Source organism: Micropterus dolomieu, linkage group LG04 (assembly GCF_021292245.1).
Source record: "Micropterus dolomieu isolate WLL.071019.BEF.003 ecotype Adirondacks linkage group LG04, ASM2129224v1, whole genome shotgun sequence".
Taxonomy (NCBI): domain Eukaryota; kingdom Metazoa; phylum Chordata; class Actinopteri; order Centrarchiformes; family Centrarchidae; genus Micropterus; species Micropterus dolomieu.
The window spans coordinates 17858719-17877566 of NC_060153.1; the positions used below are offsets into that span (position 1 = coordinate 17858719).

An 18848-nucleotide genomic window follows, 5' to 3' on the forward strand; every position below is an offset into this window, starting at 1 on the left:
ACCATACTGCCAGACTGCCATAACCCCAGCGGCGCAGACCAGACCAGGCAGCGGGGTACTTGTTCACTCCTCCCCTTGAAAAAACAAACTCCCTTTACCATGAAACACCTGTCGCCCCCATCCCCTGCTTTTTCCTCTGTCTTCTCTCCCTCTCAACTCTGATTCACTGTTCTCTCCTCTGTACGTTTCCTGTTTTCCTACATCAGCCCTTTCTCATAAAGGTGTGTCTCCCTTGATGTTTTTGTGTATCATGTTGCACCCAGTGTGCACCTCTCAGATGACAGGCCATGTGAAAGACACAGCACAATATCGAGCCATTCGCCCCTTCTGACATCACTTAGTTTTCTAGTCTTTGTATTAGATTGTTATCTTCATATCACCTCAGTACACCAAGTTAGTGTTGCTCCTTCAGGGCTATCAGCTAGCTAAATAAAGGCTGGGGTTACTTCACACTCAGTTCACCTAACTTCAAAACATAAAAACTCGAGGTGCTTGTACTGTATGTCCGTCTTCCTCTAATCTATTTTTCTTCTCCACTACATTTCAGATGGAAATATTGTTGAAATAGGAAATAAGACTAGTTGACAGTCAGGTGATGGTTAGCTTAGCTAAGTGCAAAGACAGGGGAAAGTCCAGCATTTTACATTTTTTTTGTATAGATTAAACAAATAAGTCAAATTGTGTTAATTAGTGAGCTTCCAAGGTGCTTAAATCTGAATTTTGTGACCTTTGGACAGAGCCAGGCTAGCTGTTTTTCCTTGTTTCCAGTCTTTGTGCTAAGCTATGCGGCTAACCGGCTGCAAGTCGTATGTTAGTCATGCTGTACAGACAGGTACTGAGTGAGAAAGTAGTATCTGTCTTCTCAACCAACTCTCAGCAAGACGGTGAATAAGCATATTTTCCAAAATGTCAAACTATTACTTTAAGTAAAGGAACTGAATACTTCTACCATCACTGAAAATTTGAATTCCTAATTAAATTAGGAGTAAAGTCACCCAACTGTGACTCAGACTCGTGTTTGAATCTCAGCTTGGAGAAAAATTATTCACATCTCCCAGGAGTGACCGGCCTGTGTGCAAGAATTTATAATTGTCTGATACCCCGTAAAAACAATGCAGACAGAATACAAATAACCACAAACATCTCACTGCTCATATACAGTAAATAATTTTGCTGTCTAAAAAAAGACTACTCTGCGTCATCTCTCAAGATTAGCTTAACATCTCTGCCAGACTTCTGAGTTCCTCTCGTTCGGCATCAGTGGAGAAATTGAAAACAGAAGCAGTCACAGGACTTTAAGAACTTGTCCTGTACCGTGACCACCGGAGGATTAAAATACATGGGCCATGACTTTGTCTCCTTGGTCACAGCATTAGAGCTAAGACTGACAGCTTCCTGAGGTGGTTTCCTTTTTTAAATTGAGAGTCATGACTCCAGTCCACAACCTCCAGTGTGTTTTTCAATGAAATCCTAGTCAGACAGGTGAACCTTGGTTGTACATGAGCACTGACCAGCCATTTTCATTCATATAACGTTAAAGTAGATTCAACAAAGGAAAATACTGGTTGAACACGGGTCATTTATAGAGATTTACATTTACAAAGATTTTAAGATCTAATATTCTGACTTTGTTTTGTTTTTTTACATTTATTTATATTCTTGATGAGAGTGAGATTAGAAGTTCAACACCACTCTCATATCTGTCCGTAATATATGAAGCTGGAGCCAGGTGCCACTTAGCTTAGCATAAAGACTGGGAACAGGAGGAAACAGCCTGGCTCTATCCAAAGGTAACAAATCTGTCTACCAGGACCTCTAAAGTTCTCTTCTTAAAAGGTGCTGCCCCAACCACCTTTCCCCCAGGGCAAAGTTAGCACAGATAAAGAAGGAATCCCACCTTAAGGAATAACATTGATTTTGGAATTCACAACTGATTTTAATGCTTTGCTTTTGTGAGGGAAACATTGGTTTGTCAGGACTGAAATCAGCTCGATGAATCACAAAATGTGCAAAAGCCCATCCAAAGGCTGGTGAAGATTTAGTTATGGGAGGAACAGGAAAGATGAACAGCTGGGGATGTTTACTGTGTCTGTAACTTATGTCCATCTGTCTCTCCTTTGATAGGAGTGGTCATGTTGTAGCAACTGGATCAGGATATTGATGAGACCTGCCAAAATCACCATGGGCCGTACTGTTGTACTCTGAAACTGAACAGCATTGCTTGGCAAGGGACTGTGAACACTTGTATCCTGTATCTTATGTTTTAATTTAGGTTAAAGATTCAAAGATGTGTTTGTATAGTGTGCAGTGAAATGCTTAGTTATAGTCTTCGTAGACCGAGCATAATAAAAAAAAGTTAAATAACAGAGAAAAGTTATTATTTAAATAAGGAACATTATGAAAAACATATTTAGGCAAAAGCAAATAGAGAACCAATGACCAGGATTGAATAGGATGATACAGAAAATTGTAAAAAAAAAAAAAAAAAAAAACTGTATATGGAAAACGGGAAATGAAATATGGAGGAAACTTTTATTGTTAATGTCAACTGTGCGGAGTCTGCCAGTGATGTGCAGGTTGGCAGAATCATCACCTTTATGCCTGAAATTGATTATGGGTTATTCATCATTACCTCCTGAATAAGAGTTAACTAACTCACCAGCACAAAGATTTCCCAGCACCTAAGACCACCACAGCCCGTGTGGGAAAGCATCCAAGATGTTTGGCCTTTTAGGTCTAAGCCAGGACTTTGCACATATACGAAGACATTCATGGCAGAAACTTAACTTTCAAACCTCTGCCTATCACATTTCTTTCATCAAACGAGGCCTCTGTGTAAAAGCAGGTGTGGCTGAAATCTTGTGGTTGGAAAGGAAGACAGCCGAGGAGGAAGAGGCCAACCCTCATATGAGCTGCCCTTAAAACAATAATCCTGCTTTCACCCTTCTCAACCATTCTTTCCGAGCGATCATATCCTCATCATCCCCATGTCAGCACCATGTGGTTAGAAATAATACTCAGAGACAGCCAGCCCACCTGAATCAAGATGAAACATTGGGAGAGCAAAACAATCAAAACGTACCTTTAAAAACTATGGAAATACATTTTCTCAGACAGACACAGACAAAGAGGGATGTGTTCACACTCTCTGACAACTGCTATTACCTTACTATTTGCTTTATACACTCCACTTTAATTTTCTGTCCTGGCACCTACATTGGTCTGGAAAAACAGAAGGAATATTGCCCCGCCCCCCTCCCCTTTCTTTTTATGCCCCAGAGGTGGAGGTGTTATTAATGTTACCATGCTGTCTGGCCCAGCTGAATATATTTACTTAGTGTTAGGAGAGTGGTGGCCACAAAAGCAGGAATGTGCCTAAGTGTGACTTGAAAGCGGCTGTTACATTTTAATTTTTAACTCATAAAATAAATACAGAATGGCCCTGGGATTTTTATGAATGGCTGCATTCATTCCAAAACACGCCCACCAATCAGCAAAGTCCCTCAGTGGTGAAACCACGCCCACTTGGGGGGGGGGGGGTGTCTGGGCTGTTGCCTGCACACTGATTGGTTATAAGTATTGAGAGGGGCGGGGTCTCTCTGAAGCTCACCAGCGAGTATAAATTTGAGTTTAGACACGAATCACGGTAGAAAAATATGGACTACGGTCCGAAAAGAGCCTGAAACTCAGTTTGAAACTAATTTAGACTAACAATCATAAGTGGATTGTAGCTTGAATATACAATTTTATCTTGTTTTTCTTCAACCTGTCACAGGCTAATCATGGCTTTTCTGATCTACCTGACCTTACTGACAACAGCCGTCATCACACGGGTAAGATGTTTCTCTCATGACAGAAGCTCCTGTTGCTGAGTGAGCCAGAAGTCTATTAACAGGCATTTTATTGAAAGATTAATATTAATTCAATGTGTAATCTGCCATAGATGATGTAGTTGCCAGTAAAATGTGACTCAACTTTCACCATCATGGTATAAACAGCCTCCCTTGTTGTAAACAAAACTCAAATGTATTTTTAGATAAGCTTTCAGGCATTTTTCATCTTCAAAGACTTAGTCTTCACAGATAGAACATCAGATTAACTGTGATTACTGGCACTGTCAGCATAAACAGTGGATACAATAAAAAGTTTGGTACAGAGTTTAGGTGGATTTATTACTCCAATACTGCTTATATAATAATGAAGTTCTTCTGAAGTGGATGTCTTGTCTGATAATCAGCATGTCTACTCATGTCTCCTTTTTTTTAGAGCACAGTTACATGTTGATTCCTACAAACTGGAACAAGTTGGCTCTAGTGCTGGGTGATGACTCAAACCATGAGCCAGCAGGGGACTGGGTACAAACTCTGAGTTGTCTAGACGCACAGGGCTGACTGGCCAGCAGTGACTTGACTTACTGTAGAGGCATACCGCAGTGCTTTGTCTGTGGAAGAATTCAAAATCGGTCACAAACCCCTGGGGATCTTAAGAGATCATACAGAATCAAAAATTAATGTACCACACCTCTTCCTCACAGTTTGATGTTGGAAGAAAAAGCTGGAACTAGTGCATTGAGCTCCCCTGGTGATGACTTTAGCACCCTGTTGCCATACAGATATTCTGTGTATGACTTTTCCAATCAAGGACTCTGTGTCTAGCACTGTGGCCCTTTCCTGAAGCTGCATTGTAGATCGCTGATTTTTTGAGCAAGGCTCTTTCTCTCTGAACCTCTCTGAGGTTCTTTTTTCCCCCGTCTTAGCTGTAGAAAATATTGCATGACTTGTATATTTCCGTCATCTCTGACGATGTGATCTCGCTCTCTGCTCGCTCCAGGTGACAGCTAGCTGCCCAACAGTGTGTGAGTGCCCTGTAGAGCCCCTGGCTTGCCTTCCAGGAGTCAGTACTGTGCCAGATGGATGTGGGTGCTGCAAAGTGTGTGCTGCGCAGCTTAACCAGGACTGCAGCCCCATGAGGCCTTGCGACCACCACAAAGGGCTGGAGTGTAATTATGGCAACGATGTGACCATGGCCTGGGGCATCTGTCGAGGTGAGAGAGGAAAGAAAAGGAATTTCACTTATAGAGAATAGCTGCCTTCTACAGCTCTCCTGTTAATTTCAAGCCATAGCATTAACATGCATGGGACAAGTATCTTATGTTTAAAATGAATATGGTGAATTTGATGTGCTATAAAAGCCCCATAGGCAGTGATACCTGTGCAACAACGTACAAAAGATCCTCTTTTCTATAAACTCAAAGTCACCACTCAGTGATTTAGCTACATGCAACCTCGTATCCAGGAACAAGACAGCAGGTATTTTAATGAGTAGTAGATGTTTTATGACAGCCACAGGGGGTTTCAGAGATATAAATACACTTTCCCTCTGCACCATGCCAGTGCTGCCCCACAAACTATTATTAGCAGCTTCTTCCATACTTTGGAGACAAGAAGCCTTCACACTTCCTGTCCCCATATTTTGAGTGACCTCCCGATCTCAGTGATCCTCTGTGGGATTCTGTGTACTGGTACAGTGTGAAGCCATTGTGTGTGTTTTGTGTGTAAAGTCAGGAGAAACTTTACTCAACAGGGCTGTTAAAATAAGAGCATGTGGTGAATTCTTGTTAACATACCAGCTGTAAGCAGAAGCTCAGTAATTGATCCCTTTAGACTTTAAAGCACGTCCAGTAGAAACTGAGAGATGCATCTCTTAATTTGTCTTTCCAGCAAAATCAGAGGGACGCACATGTGAGTACAACGGCAGGATCTACCAGAATGGCGAGAGCTTCCGTGCCGGGTGTAAACACCAGTGCACCTGCATTGATGGCGCTGTTGGCTGCGCTCCACTCTGTAACAACAAGCTGCCACCGGCCTCTCCATCCTGCCCCTACCCACGGCTGGTCAGGATACCCGGGCAGTGCTGCTTCAGTGTGGACTGCCATAAGGGCACCTGGCGGCTCCCACCCAAACATCAGGTTTGTTTCTTTAAACAATTAAAATGAGAGCTGGTTCTGAATGAAGGGTGATGAAAGTATTTGAAAATCCATTAAAAACCTTACACTTTCGGATAGATGAAACTGTAGCTGCGTGCACAAACTAGACACTGTTCACCAAGTGCTTTTAAATCATGACAAAGATTCATGCACTTAGAGTGGATTGAAGTGTCTCTCCTCTGACCCATCGCCCTGACGTTACTCCATGATAATCAGACGGCTGTGCTGAAAAACACACAAAAGATAAGACATGACTCCCTGCACGGATGATCCCCAGCAAACTGCACTGTCTGATCTTATCCTCTTATCACATGTGACTCCACTACAGCACCTGCCCAGACCTCAGCACCAGCCTGAAAAAGAGCTGGATAACGAGCTTGCAGACATCAAGTCCAGCGGCTGGGAGAGTGAACATGGGCACAAACACCTGCCTGGTGAGAGAAAGAGAGACTGGGAGGGGAATATTTTGTATTTACTGTCACTGCTTGACTCACATTTTTGTCCAACCCTGAACATGCAAACAGTGTATTTTACTGAGTTAAAGGCAGAATGTAGTCTTCTGTGGACACTTTATGTACACATTTTGAGTGTATCATCTTCACCATCTTAGTATGCTAACATTTGCTAATTAGCACAAAGTGCAACTGAGGCTGATGGGAATGTCAGTAGTTTTGCAGGCATTTGGTCATAAGCCAAAGTATTTAACACATTTTAAAGATTTGACCTGATGTTGATGCTAGATTAGATGTCAGGTTATTCATCTTGAAGGGGACATGAATGACCAAATTTCTTGATAATCCCTTCAATATATTGAGATATTTCAGTCTGGACTTAAGTAGTGGACCGACTGAGAGACAGACATTGCTAAAAGGCCAAGATCACATGAAAATCTGGAAAAATAAATATAATACTGTAGCAGAAAATGTATTTAGTTTTTGCTTTTGTATCCTTTTGATCCCCTCAGCTTTATGACTACCACAACTTGATGCGTATGCTTTTTCTTTTTCTCCCTGCCTTCCACCCTCCCTCATGTCTCTGACGGTCCTCAGTGTGGAACCAGCTCAGGGACAAGAAGTGTCCGGTCCAGACGACTGACTGGTCCCAGTGCTCTCGCAGCTGTGGGATGGGCGTTTCTTCTCGTATCACCAACAAGAACCCTGAGTGCAAGCTGGAGAGAGAGACGAGAATCTGTACCATACGACCATGCCACAGCCTGACCATCCCAGCCAAGGTGAAGTGAACTTGACTTGAAGTAAAGGAGAGCATAGGTCGAAGATCCTCATTACTGCCAAGATAGCTTCTTATCACGACATCTTATCCCTCGCACAGTGAAACCCAAACGCCTTGTGATAACACTTATAAATAAGGCATTATTTCCCCTCTTATCTGTCCATGTCTGACTACGCAGGAGAAAACAATACCTGCTCATTTTTGTTCTGCTTCCTTCTTCCCCCCCTTCAAACTAAAGAGCAGAGGTTGAACACCTCAAATCTGTGCTGCAAAGAATGAAAATTTAGATGCTTTGGCCCTGAGTAAATATGCTGTTAGTGCTAAAGCCATCTTTATCCCAATCTTAAGAACAGAGATTATCTTAGCGGTACTTTCGGGAAGCCATATCCAGTGGGAACTGGGCAGTCCTGATTTACTCAGCGGTGTTTTGGTGGCAGGCAGGCGCCTTTTTAAATATAGTCCCCCACCCCCGGCATTCCTGCCAAGCAACTGTCCATAGCTAGGCCCCGTCTGTGTACCCAGAGTCCAGGGAAGTGGTGTGTCTATATTAATCCTACATGTTGGGCACACACTAAGAGCTCTTTTCTCTGCTCTGAGTTAAAATCTCTGGAGCCAACAATGATCACAGGTGTTAGTGTGTTTTGACAGAAAAGGACACTCAAATGTTAAATAAACATTTTAATCTTTAAAATTAATCACTTAAATCTGAAACTAATCCCTCTCTCTCAATCTCTGTTTAGGCATAACAAGATAAAGTGTGGCCCTCTTAATGTGACGCTAATGAGTTTGAGTGCAAAGCCGCTTAAATCTGCTGTTATGTAAAAGGACACGGCAGATAAAATAAAAAAATTTTTTTCACTTTGTTTTGGTGAATTTTGCTACTGAAGTCAATTGGGAACAACACTCATCTGTTTTCTCTTCTCATCCAACCATAGAAGGGGAAGAAGTGCTCTCCAGCCCAGAAAGCCCCAGAGCCCACCCGGCTGTCCTATGGAGAATGTCTGAGTGTTCGCCTCTACTGGCCCAACTACTGCGGCATGTGTACAGACGGTCGGTGCTGCTCACCACGCCGCACACGTACTGTACCCGTGATCTTTGTCTGCCCGGACGGCGAGCACTTCCAGAGGTCGGCCATGTTTATCCAGTCATGTAAATGCAGCGATGACTGCGGCCACCTTAATGAAGTGGCACTCCCTCCACAGCACTGGATGTACGGAGATACACACAAGTTCATAGACTAGTACTGAGGTGGGGTTTAAACTCTTATTTATTTGAATGTGATGAGGATGACTTTCTTGATAAAGAAAGACAAGGGGCCATTTTTCTCACCTGGCTCCAAGTGAGTGAGGACTTCAGGCACCCACCTGACTGCCAAACTGTAGGCAGGAAGGGCCGCCTCAGTTTTATACGGTCATAAAGACAACTCTTATTGTAATAATATTGTGACCAGAGTGGACTTGCCTGCTCCTGTTCAGACGTGGGAGCTAAATTAGAGCCCTGAAGTGCATATGGACCTCCTCCACTCTGGACTGATTGCTGGTTCAGGTTTGGAGGATTTTTTTTTTTCCCTTTTTGAGACCCTCTGCTTGAGCGGGGAATGAGCAACAAAGCACTTTGTGTTTAGCACTGAACTTTTGTAGCTTTATTTAGAAAACTTCAGAGTAGAAAGCAAAATATGTACAAGATGATTTTAATTCAAAACATATCAAATCAGAACAGCATGTTATGAACATAAGACAGACTCCATTGATTGTGCTTTTTGGCACGCTGACACGACAAGCCATCTGAAAGTACATTTACACACCGTTCTGATGATAAGGAACGCTATCTGGAACTGACAAGCGTTCAGTGAGGACTGGACCAATGCCAACTGATTTCTTGTTTGTGATTTAAATGCAGCTTAGAGAAACATCTTACACAAACCTGTATTTGAGAATTTATTTTGAATCACACTGTATTCTGTAAATATTTTCTTTATTTGAATCCCAGTTTGTATTGTCACATGAATACACTTCTGTGGATTAGGACACTACGGTGTAGCTGTCACAAGTGTTTGTTGGTCCATCTGTGTGATGAAACTGCTCAAGTTTCATGCAAGACTTTACTTTAACCAAAGTTTCAAACTGTGTTTGGGAAAACAGTGGCTGTCTTCCACTTATGATGATAGCACCCTCTGCTTGTGAGAATAATTAACTACACAAAGTTTGTATTTTGATACTGTTGTGTCTCTTCAATGTAATATGACCTATTTAAATGTTTAAAATACGTGCAAAATTAAATCCAACTCCATAAATAAGGTATAAAAACTTTATTTCTTCAACCCAAAATATATCCATGGCGTTAACAAGGAAAACACTAACAGGGTTTCCCAGCCCTTTCCTGGAGTACCCTTACTCTGCATGGTTTAGATGTCTCCCTGCTCCAACACAGCTGATTCAAATGGTCACTCCTCAACCTGAAGCTGCTTAATAACAAGCTGATTTACTTAGATCAGCTGTAATGGAGCTCTACAACATACAGGACCAGGGGTACTCTGGGAAAGGTTTGGGAAATTCTGCACTAAAACAAGCAAACACCTGATAAAATAAACAAATGTATCATTATGAACTTGCCAACATTTCTGGTTGGAGGGGGACTTTAAAGTAAATGCTGAGGGGTTTTTTTTCCCCTCCACCAAAATACAGCAACACCAAGCGTCACACACAATCTTCACTGGAAAGACACTTCAGACTCATCTGGCCTGTTCAACTGCGAAGAGAAATGGGAAAGTTTTTAAGATGTGAGATTAGGAGAGGGTGACGTACATACATATTATACACAGACGTTACTGAAAGTGGGCATCATCTGGCAAGAATGAGCAGCTACAGAACTTACTGTAGGAGGAGATATCAATCTCCTCTGGGAGCTCTGCTACGTTGACCTCGAAGCGGTCTTGGACATCATTGAGGATCTTGGCATCGGTCTCGTCTGACACAAAGGTGACAGCCAGTCCTTTGGTCCCAAACCTGCCAGCACGGGCCACCTGAGGTACAGAGAAAGATGAGGGGCTCAAAACAGGCTTTGCTTGAAGGAAAACAAGAATACCATGAATCTTCTAAAAGGTTTAAAGTATTGCTGACTACTACTACTTTCTATTAAGATTTAAAATGAACAATTCACTGATTATAAAACACTGACTAAACAACCTTTACAGCAGGTCCCTGTGCCTTTTTACCCACAATTTATAAAACAAATCAGAGTGTTTTGGTAAATGTGGTACAAGCTACAGCCCCTTTGTTATTTGTTTTTTTTTGCAACTAAAGATATACAGACAACAATTATATTATAACTGGACTGACTCTGTGAAGGTATGTGTCAGAATCTTCTGGCATGTCGTAGTTAAAGACGATGTTGACTCGCTCGATGTCCATGCCTCGGCCAAACAGGTTGGTTGCAACCAGTATCCGCCGCTGGAAGTCTTTAAACTGCTGGTACCGGGATAACCTGGGGGGGTCGGATGAGCAACATCAGGAAAATGACTGAGATGATATTCCAAAGTGAGGGAGACTAAGAACATAAACCTCTCCTGTCAACCATTGAGAGATTGGCAATCATTTCCCACACATCTGGTTAAAATATTCCTCACCTTTTAATTAGTTTCACACTTACATTTTAATGTTACCATTTATAGTCTCTAGCCTTAAAACAAATTACTGCACAGTGATGTTCTGTTTTTTACATTTTTCATGCTTAAGACATTCAACTTGGGAAAGCTACTGTCAAGTGGGAACAAAAATACAAGAATCATAAAGGGAAATAAACCAGCAGCACCTACCGCTCCTCTTGTGCCATGCCCCTGTGGATGGCGATGGCCGGGAAATTCTGCTCCACCAGCAGCTGGGACAGAGCCACACAGCGATTCACTGACTTAACAAAGATCACCACCTAACAGGAACCAAAAGAAGAGCTTTGCATATTTTTGCTGGGAATGGCAAAGAGAGCAATGACATACAGACAGGCTGAAATCAACATAAATGTCTCCCTCTAGAGGATAAAGTGACAGAACAACTAGAAGAACAAATAGTTCTTAATATTAAACCCTTTCACAAATACTTAATATACTATAATAAAGATGTGCATATCTGATTCAGTATCTCATAAATGAGTGCCAGTTATACCTGGTTGAACTCGAGAACATCGAGCAGGTCAAAGAGCTTTCGGTTCTTCTCACTGTCCTTCAATTTGCAGTAATATTGCTGTAAACCATGGAGTGTCAGCTTGGTCTCGTCATCCACAAACACTTCCATGGGCTACACAGCAACAAAGGGAAGCCAAACATTAGTCTGTCTCTCACACACATACCTCTCTGCAGACCACATCACAAACATAACTAGCGTGAATGAAGAAAATGCATCACACAAACAACGTGTTAAAGGACAAGAAAGTGAGGGGAAAAACACTGACAACATGAACCACTTTGTCAGAGAAGTCATAAAATCTGAAGTTTCCCTTGTTAGGGATGGGCAGGTCATCAGATTCTATTTTTTTTTTAATTAATAAATGCACAATGTTTTCGAAGTCAATGAGTAATAATATTAAATAATTGTGATCTCAATATTGACCAAAGTAATCGGGATAATGATTTTTGCCATAATGATGAGCTCTACATTTGACAGATCTACGACTCCATTCAATTTTCTGAATCTTTGCACCGCATTTTGCTAATGAACCTGACCTGTTCCCCTGGACTGCAGCAGGGCCAGGAGGACCGACTGTTCTGACCAAGCCAAATCTACCAAGGAGGATCACTTTGCCCCTCTGACATGGCCACTTATGACACCGACAGCCACAAGTGGGCAAAGCAACAAGGGACTTCGCAACAAGGACTGAACTACCTAAAATATCTCACTTGTTTACACGTAACAAGAATAACAAAGAAAATCTTAACAAGCCCTAATCTCAGTGAACAACAAGGTTTTACAGCCAACGTCTACATAAATAAAAAACATTTACGGCTAGCTCACTGATCCCAGCACACATTAAAATGCCAAGTTATAAAGAACGGTTAGACTGAATTTTTATGATAGCTGAGCTGCTTGGAAATTAACAGCACATCTGATCGTCTTTGACCGATAGGATGAATGAATCAACATTCCTGTTGTAGAAAGACAAAGAAGGCAATGAAAACAGTTCTACTCACAGAGATGTATCAATTTTCATTAACATAAAGATTGCTTATAAATGAGATTTAATTAAATATTGTAAGACGCAATCTCAGCTTGCAGCTCGTTGCATCTCTGCTAATAAATAAAAAAATAAACTCTAAAAGATGTTTCCATTTAGCTGAATGAAGCACAGAGTAGGTTCAGCTTCAAACACATCAGTAAATCCTGGTGACAACTCACATCCTGCATGAACTTGCGGCAAACAGGGCGGATCTCCTTGCTTAGCGTTGCACTGAACATCATAACCTGCTTCTCATGAGGTGTCAGCCTGAAGATTTCCTGGACATCACGCCTCATGTCTGTCAGAAAAAACCAAAAACACAGCAGCACTCCCAAAATTACATTAATTGCATTTTGTTTCTTACTTGTCTACAAAAAAATAAACGTTATAACCAGTCATTATTTCTTTTTTCTTTTTTTTTTTATCTTGTGTTTATTATTGAATAAACAAAAATGCAGATTAATGATTACTAAATTGACAACACTATTACACAGTGCTGCTAGAAAGTTTGGGAATCTTCTAGAAGTTTCTGTATTTCTGCATGAATGTGATCTCAAATGTCCTAATACACACGAAGACGACCCAGTTAAACACAAAATTTTATTTTTATTTATAAGTTAACAAACATTAATTGGCTTTCTTCAATAAAAAGTATGTGAACCTGGTGTGACCTCCTTGAGCTGAACTACTGATCAGTCCAACAAACAGACTGACCCATTTTTTGGCTCATTCCTCCTTCAAAACTTGCATGAACTGCTCTCTTCAGGTCTCTTCAGATTTTGAAAAAAGATCTAATTGCAATTATTTTGACTGATATTGCAATTGCGATATGATTTGCGATACAGGAGGGAATGATGATTTTTACAATGTTATTCTTATTTTCATTGAAAGACATAAAAATAATTTTAGTGTGATTTTTGCAGGGATCTCTGTACCAAACAAAGATGTTTTCTTACATCTGTAGAATATAGCGTGTAGACCAGGACATCTTTGCAGCATAACAATATTTAATTTAAAATAGTATTTTGACACACATATCGCCTTTAGCAAATATTGCACCTCCTGATTTGAAAATTGTTTAGTCCCATCTGGTTCATCCATATGGCCTTTAGTAAACATTAGACAACCAGCAATGTTCTTCTGAGTGATTTCTGTTAGATGACCACTCCTGGGGAGAGTAGCACTGGTGTTAAATTTCCTCAGTTTGTACTGTATCTGCCTGACAGCCAAATATTTTAGAGATGGTTTCGTAACCTTTTCAGCCTTGACTATCAACAACCTTGTGTCTGAGCACCATAGATCTCCTTTGTTCAAGGCATGGCACACCTCCACAAACCTCTGTTGAAGACCAGGCTTTGACAGTACAGACCCTGGTTTATATTTGTTGAACAGGGCAGCGGCAGCAAAACTCACACCTGAATGTCATCCAATTGACTGAAACACCTGACTCCAATTACACCTTAAAATTCACAAACTTTTTCAAACAAAGACATTTAATATTGTATAATTTTGCAATATAAATAAATGTTTTGTAAATTCTGTTTTTTTTGTATTATTTGTTTAACTGGGTCCTTTTATATAGTTTTAGGACTTGAATGAAGATCTGATCACATCTGTGAAACACAGAAATTTTTAAAGATGCGCAAGCTTGCTAGCAACACCATTTATTGAGATATGAATTCACAGAATACTTGTGTCAACTGGATTCCCTGTTTCACATACTGACCACAGTCCTTCAACAAAGCAACTCGTTTCTCAACAGTCCACTATAAAAACACTTCTGTTACTCTTACTCACCCAGCTGCTCCAGCATCTTATCGCACTCGTCAAGCACAAAGTGTTTAATGTTCTTCAAGTTGAGGGACTTGTTGTGGATGAGGGCCAGGGTACGTCCTGGAGTTCCTACGACAATGTGAGGGCAGTTCTTCTTCAGGACTTCCTCGTCTTTTTTGATGGCCAGGCCACCGAAGAACACCGACACCTTGACAGTGGGCATGTACTTGGAGAAGCGCTCATACTCTTTGCTGATCTGGAAGGCCAACTCTCGTGTGTGGCACATTACAAGGACAGACACCTGGAATACAGGAAATGAGGGCATTAGTCTTATTAACTGCTTAGTCCTAATGTAGTGCATCTTGTACTTTTGTAATGCCAGGTAACCTGTTGTACTGCTCTTTGATTTCATTGATTTGACAGGACCTTGGTGACTTTTAACTAATGTAACTACTAACTAAATATTTCATTGCCGTTTGAAAATGTTATTTCAAAGGATCATAATAGTTCCATCATAATACCTGATTTAAGACTTGATTGGCATTAAATAATATTTTTTTATTTAAATAGAGATTTCAGGGGCAGCCCCATTGGCCTAGGGATTAGGCCATGAAGCACGTCCCTGGTTCAGTTTACCCAGGAACCTTTGTTGCATGTCATGCCTCTCCATCTCCTCACATTTACTGTCATCTCTCTACTGTTAAGCATAAAAAGCGAAAACAAGAGTAACGAGGAGTTCTCAGGCAAAAATGACAAAAAGATCAAACTTTACTAGTTGATGCTGAGAGCTATGTTTTTGATCATAGTGGCCCACTACTAAAACAAATTGAGTGGCATTACTTCTGAAAATTGTATTAAATGGTCATATCAAATTATATCCCATGCTATTTACAGGCACTTGGCTTCTGTTATTGACAGACCTGTCAGACGTGATTTCCACACAATTAAGCAGACACAGAATGAATAAAGCTGCTGCTGCTGTTGAACCAGGTAAACAGGCTGCTGCATTCCAGCACACCCATAGGCTACATGTCAAATTCAGAAAAAAAGCACTTTTAAACTTAAATTCTTTGACATGACATTTGATAAGTGAATGAACTGTATTGAAGTTTTGCTCTTGGCTCTCTCTAAAATTTTACTTTACTCATGGTTCCATAAACATGAACAGCAAAACACCTTTCAATTGTGTGTTCCCTAATACTGACTTTATGTAGGGACATGGCATTTGCATTTTTTATCTTACATTCAATGCATGTACATTGATAATATGCACTTTTGAGTGCATCTGCATGAGGCCTCAGGTCTGAGAAGTAAGCACAGAACAGACATCTACCAGAAAATAACCCAGGGGTCATAAGATTTACATGACAAAATCATATTAGTGTAAAAACGACCTAATCTGTGTACAAAACTATAAAAAAAGAGGCTTAATGACTGTTAACATAAAAGACAAGCAAAAACAAATAATGACCAACTCACCTGACCATCCACTGGTTCTATCTGCTGCAGGGTGGCCAGTACAAACACTGCTGTCTTTCCCATTCCCGACTTGGCCTGACACAGGATGTCCATGCCAAGGATTGCTTGGGGAATACACTCATGTTGGACTGAAGATAAAACAAATGGTAATCATAAGTGAGTGAAATTTTTTAAAATGCCCGTTGATTCACTCATAAAATCAGGATATGATACAGACATAAGAAAACCCAAAACTGCTATTCACCTTCTGAGGGATGCTCAAAACCACAGTCTACAATGGCACGAAGCAGCTCTGGTTTGAGGAGAAAGTCTCTGAAGCCCGAGCTGTGGATGGATACATAAGACCCCTTCACCTCCTTCTTGTTTGCTGGGGTCCCACTCTCAGGGGCTCCCTGGGGCTCCTCATCTTCCTCATAGTCCAGAAGTTCATTATCAACGTCGGTCTCAGCCATCTGTATGGACAGCATGTAAATAAGGAAATATATATCTCACAACTTTCTCAAACAATTGTCTGTGTCGCCTTTAATGTGCAAGATCTAATTTGAGATGAAGGCCAGATGATATTACAATTCAAGTAAATATTTTTAGATAAATAAATATAATCAAAAAGCGTCTAATATCTAGTTACCTTTATTACATATATCCGTAGTTGTATGGTGATAGTAGCTTGACGCTACAATGACCCGAAACCTAATCAGCTGTCTCGGATATTAGCTTAATTAGCAAAAAGGTTAGCAGGCCGCAGCCGTACCCCATATAAAAAACTATTTATTAACGTTATTGTACGGAAGATGCTAACATTAGCCTGTGTGTATGCAGTCTTGAACGACCAACATCCGTTTAACTAGTAAAATTCGGCTGAGTCAAAATTATCCAGTGTGACCCGGCAGAGGCAGTAACGTTACACACATCAACAATGGAGTCTTCTTTCTTGTTCATTCAAACCGGCTAGCGACCAAGCTAGCAACTAACAGTTAAACGGGACTCACTTTTACACAATCATTCTAGATACGTTTCTAACTTCTCATCTTCTTCATCACGCCGTTAGATATATGGTATTGTATAGTGAGCAAAAGGTTAGAAAACAAAGTTACTCACTATAACGTTAAATAGATAGCTACAGGTAATTGGCAAAGTCAAAACGAAGCTAACGTTAATGCTTCTAGCATGCTAGCCACAGAAGCTAATTTTACAGCCTTAACTATAGCAACTGTAAGAAAGTATTTAAAGCATTTATCAAGTAATAACCATTAAATATTTCTACTATCTGGCAGATTTGGCGTGAAAGTACGAAACCACTGCAACATTACCTTGCTGTGATATTTTATGTCCTGCCGATATCAATGTGCGTCATACAAACGAGCTAGCAAACATTCAGAGCACACACGTATGGTGTGTTCAGGTACACCTCAGAAAAGTTTCAATTTCGATGCACTGCTAGAACCACAGGCTGTAACGCTAATTACAATGTGGTTTTCCTCCATAGCAACAAAATTAATCAAATTATTAAGACGCTGTTGTTTTATTTTATACAACAGGGAATGCGGAACAGGGTCCAAATTCGTCAATATATAATAACGTTATTTGCGATAACACCTGCCCTGCACCATCCACTGTACAAAAGCGGTTGACAATGAATGAGTGTGTGAGTGAGCGAACACCTGAAGGCATCAGCCGACCGGATGAAGAAGCAATGCGTCACTAGCCCACTAGGGCCCAATCCCAATGTCCCCCCTAAGCCCTAATGAAGCTGAGGGACTCCTTTCCTGTCCCAACCTGGTCTAGCAGTACAGAGAGGTCTGTGCGGAAGGCAGCCTGGGAAGGTAATGGATACAAAGTGGGTCCACCACTTTGGTCCAGAGTGAAATATCTCAACAGCTACAGGTGCTGGTCATATAATTAGAATATCATCAAAAAGTTGGTATTTCAGTAATTCCATTCAAAAAGTGAAACTTGTATAATGTATACATTCATTCCACACAAACTGATATATTTCAAGTGTTCATTCCTTTTAATTGTGATGATTATAACTGACAACTAATGAAACCCCAAAATCAGTATCTCAGAAAATTAGAATATTGTGAAAAGGTTCAATATTGAAGACACCTGGTGCCACACTCTAATCAGCTAATTAACTCAAAACACCGGCAAGGGCCTTTAAATGGTCTCGCAGTCTAGTTCTGTAGGCTACACAATCATGGGGAAGACTGCTGACTTGACAGCTGTCCAAAAGATGACCATTGACACCTTGCACAAGGAGGGCAAGACACAAAAGGTCATTGCTAAAGAGGCTGGCTGTTCACAGAGCTCTGTGTCCAAGCACATTAATAGAGAGGCGAAGGGAAGGAAAAGATGTGGTAGAAAAACGTGTACAAGCAATAGGGATAACTGCACCCTGGAGAAGATTCTGAAACAAAACCCATTCAAAAATGTGGGGGAGATTCACAAAGAGTGGACTGCAGCTGGAGTCAGTGCTTCAAGAACCACCACGCAAAGACGTGTGCAAGACACGGGTTTCAGCTGTCGCATTCCTTGTGTCAAGCCACTCTTGAACAAGACACAGCGTCAGAAGCATCTCGCCTGGGCTAAAGCCAAAAAGGACTGGACTGCTGCTGAGTGGTCCAAAGTTATGTTCTCTGATAAAGTAAATTTTGCATTTCCTTTGGAAATCAAGGTCCCAGAGTCTGGAGGAAGAGAGGAGAGGCACAGAATCCACGTTGCTTGAAGTCCAGTGTAAAGTTTCCACAGTCAGTGATGGTTTGGGGTGCCATGTCATCCGCTGGTGTTGGTCCACTGTGTTTTCTGAGGTCCAAGGTCAACACAGCCGTCTACCAGGAAGTTTTAGAGAACTTCATGCTTCCTGCTGCTGACCAACTTTATGGAGATGCAGATTTCATTTTCCAACAGGACTTGGCACCTGCACACAGTGCCAAAGCTACCAGTACCTGGTTTAAGGACCATGGTATCCCTGTTCTTAATTGGTCAGCAAACTCGCCTGACCTTAACCCTATAGAAAATCTATGGGGTATTGCGAAGAGGAAGATGCGATACGCCAGACCCAACAATGCAGAAGAGCTGAAGGCCACTATCAGAGCAACCTGGGCTCTCATAACACCTGAGCAGTGCCACAGACTGATGGACTCCATGCCACGCCGCATTGCTGCAGTAATTCAGG

General features: G+C 41.2%; 2 protein-coding genes across 5 annotated transcripts; one reads left to right on the forward strand and one right to left on the reverse strand.

The window, feature by feature from the left end:
- The first annotated feature begins 3635 nt into the window (after positions 1-3635).
- LOC123969821 (CCN family member 1-like) lies at positions 3636-9514 on the forward strand. The gene is made up of 6 exons (XM_046047528.1): positions 3636-3833; positions 4831-5044; positions 5721-5968; positions 6315-6420; positions 7036-7217; positions 8152-9514. The coding sequence occupies exons 1-6, from the start codon at positions 3783-3785 to the stop codon at positions 8455-8457; spliced, it is 1107 nt and encodes a 368-aa protein (XP_045903484.1). The 5' UTR covers positions 3636-3782; the 3' UTR covers positions 8458-9514.
- Positions 9510-17475, reverse strand: LOC123969820 (ATP-dependent RNA helicase DDX39A). Of its 4 annotated transcripts, none has more exons than XM_046047526.1 (10): positions 17335-17475; positions 15918-16125; positions 15674-15801; positions 14219-14495; positions 12601-12719; positions 11374-11505; positions 11031-11140; positions 10555-10699; positions 10091-10238; positions 9510-9964 (listed from the first exon to the last, which is right to left on the reverse strand). In XM_046047526.1, exons 2-10 carry the CDS (start codon positions 16123-16125, stop codon positions 9948-9950), a joined length of 1284 nt encoding a protein of 427 aa, XP_045903482.1. In that variant the 5' UTR covers positions 17335-17475; the 3' UTR covers positions 9510-9947. The 4 variants fall into 4 exon arrangements, with proteins under 4 accessions (XP_045903482.1, XP_045903479.1, XP_045903483.1 ...); XM_046047523.1 differs by lacking the exon at positions 17335-17475 and adding an exon at positions 16984-17283; XM_046047527.1 differs by lacking the exon at positions 17335-17475 and adding an exon at positions 16772-16933.
- Between the last annotated feature and the right edge of the window lie 1373 nt (positions 17476-18848).

What these genes read in the sequence shown, in the direction of transcription:
- LOC123969821 (XM_046047528.1), top strand. Translation starts at nt 3,783, where the DNA reads ATGGCTTTTCTGATCTACCTGACCTTACTGACAACAGCCGTCATCACA. An exon ending in CAACAGCCGTCATCACACGG is followed by an intron (nt 3,834 to 4,830) that starts GTAAGATGTTTC and finishes TGCTCGCTCCAG; the next exon opens with GTGACAGCTAGCTGCCCAAC. An exon ending in GGCTCCCACCCAAACATCAG is followed by an intron (nt 5,969 to 6,314) that starts GTTTGTTTCTTT and finishes ACTCCACTACAG; the next exon opens with CACCTGCCCAGACCTCAGCA.
- LOC123969820 (XM_046047526.1), bottom strand. Translation starts at nt 16,125, where the DNA reads ATGGCTGAGACCGACGTTGATAATGAACTTCTGGACTATGAGGAAGAT. An exon ending in TAAGATGCTGGAGCAGCTGG is followed by an intron (nt 12,720 to 14,218) that starts GTGAGTAAGAGT and finishes TTTTTCTGACAG; the next exon opens with ACATGAGGCGTGATGTCCAG. An exon ending in CTGACACATACCTTCACAGA is followed by an intron (nt 10,239 to 10,554) that starts GTCAGTCCAGTT and finishes TCTGTACCTCAG; the next exon opens with GTGGCCCGTGCTGGCAGGTT.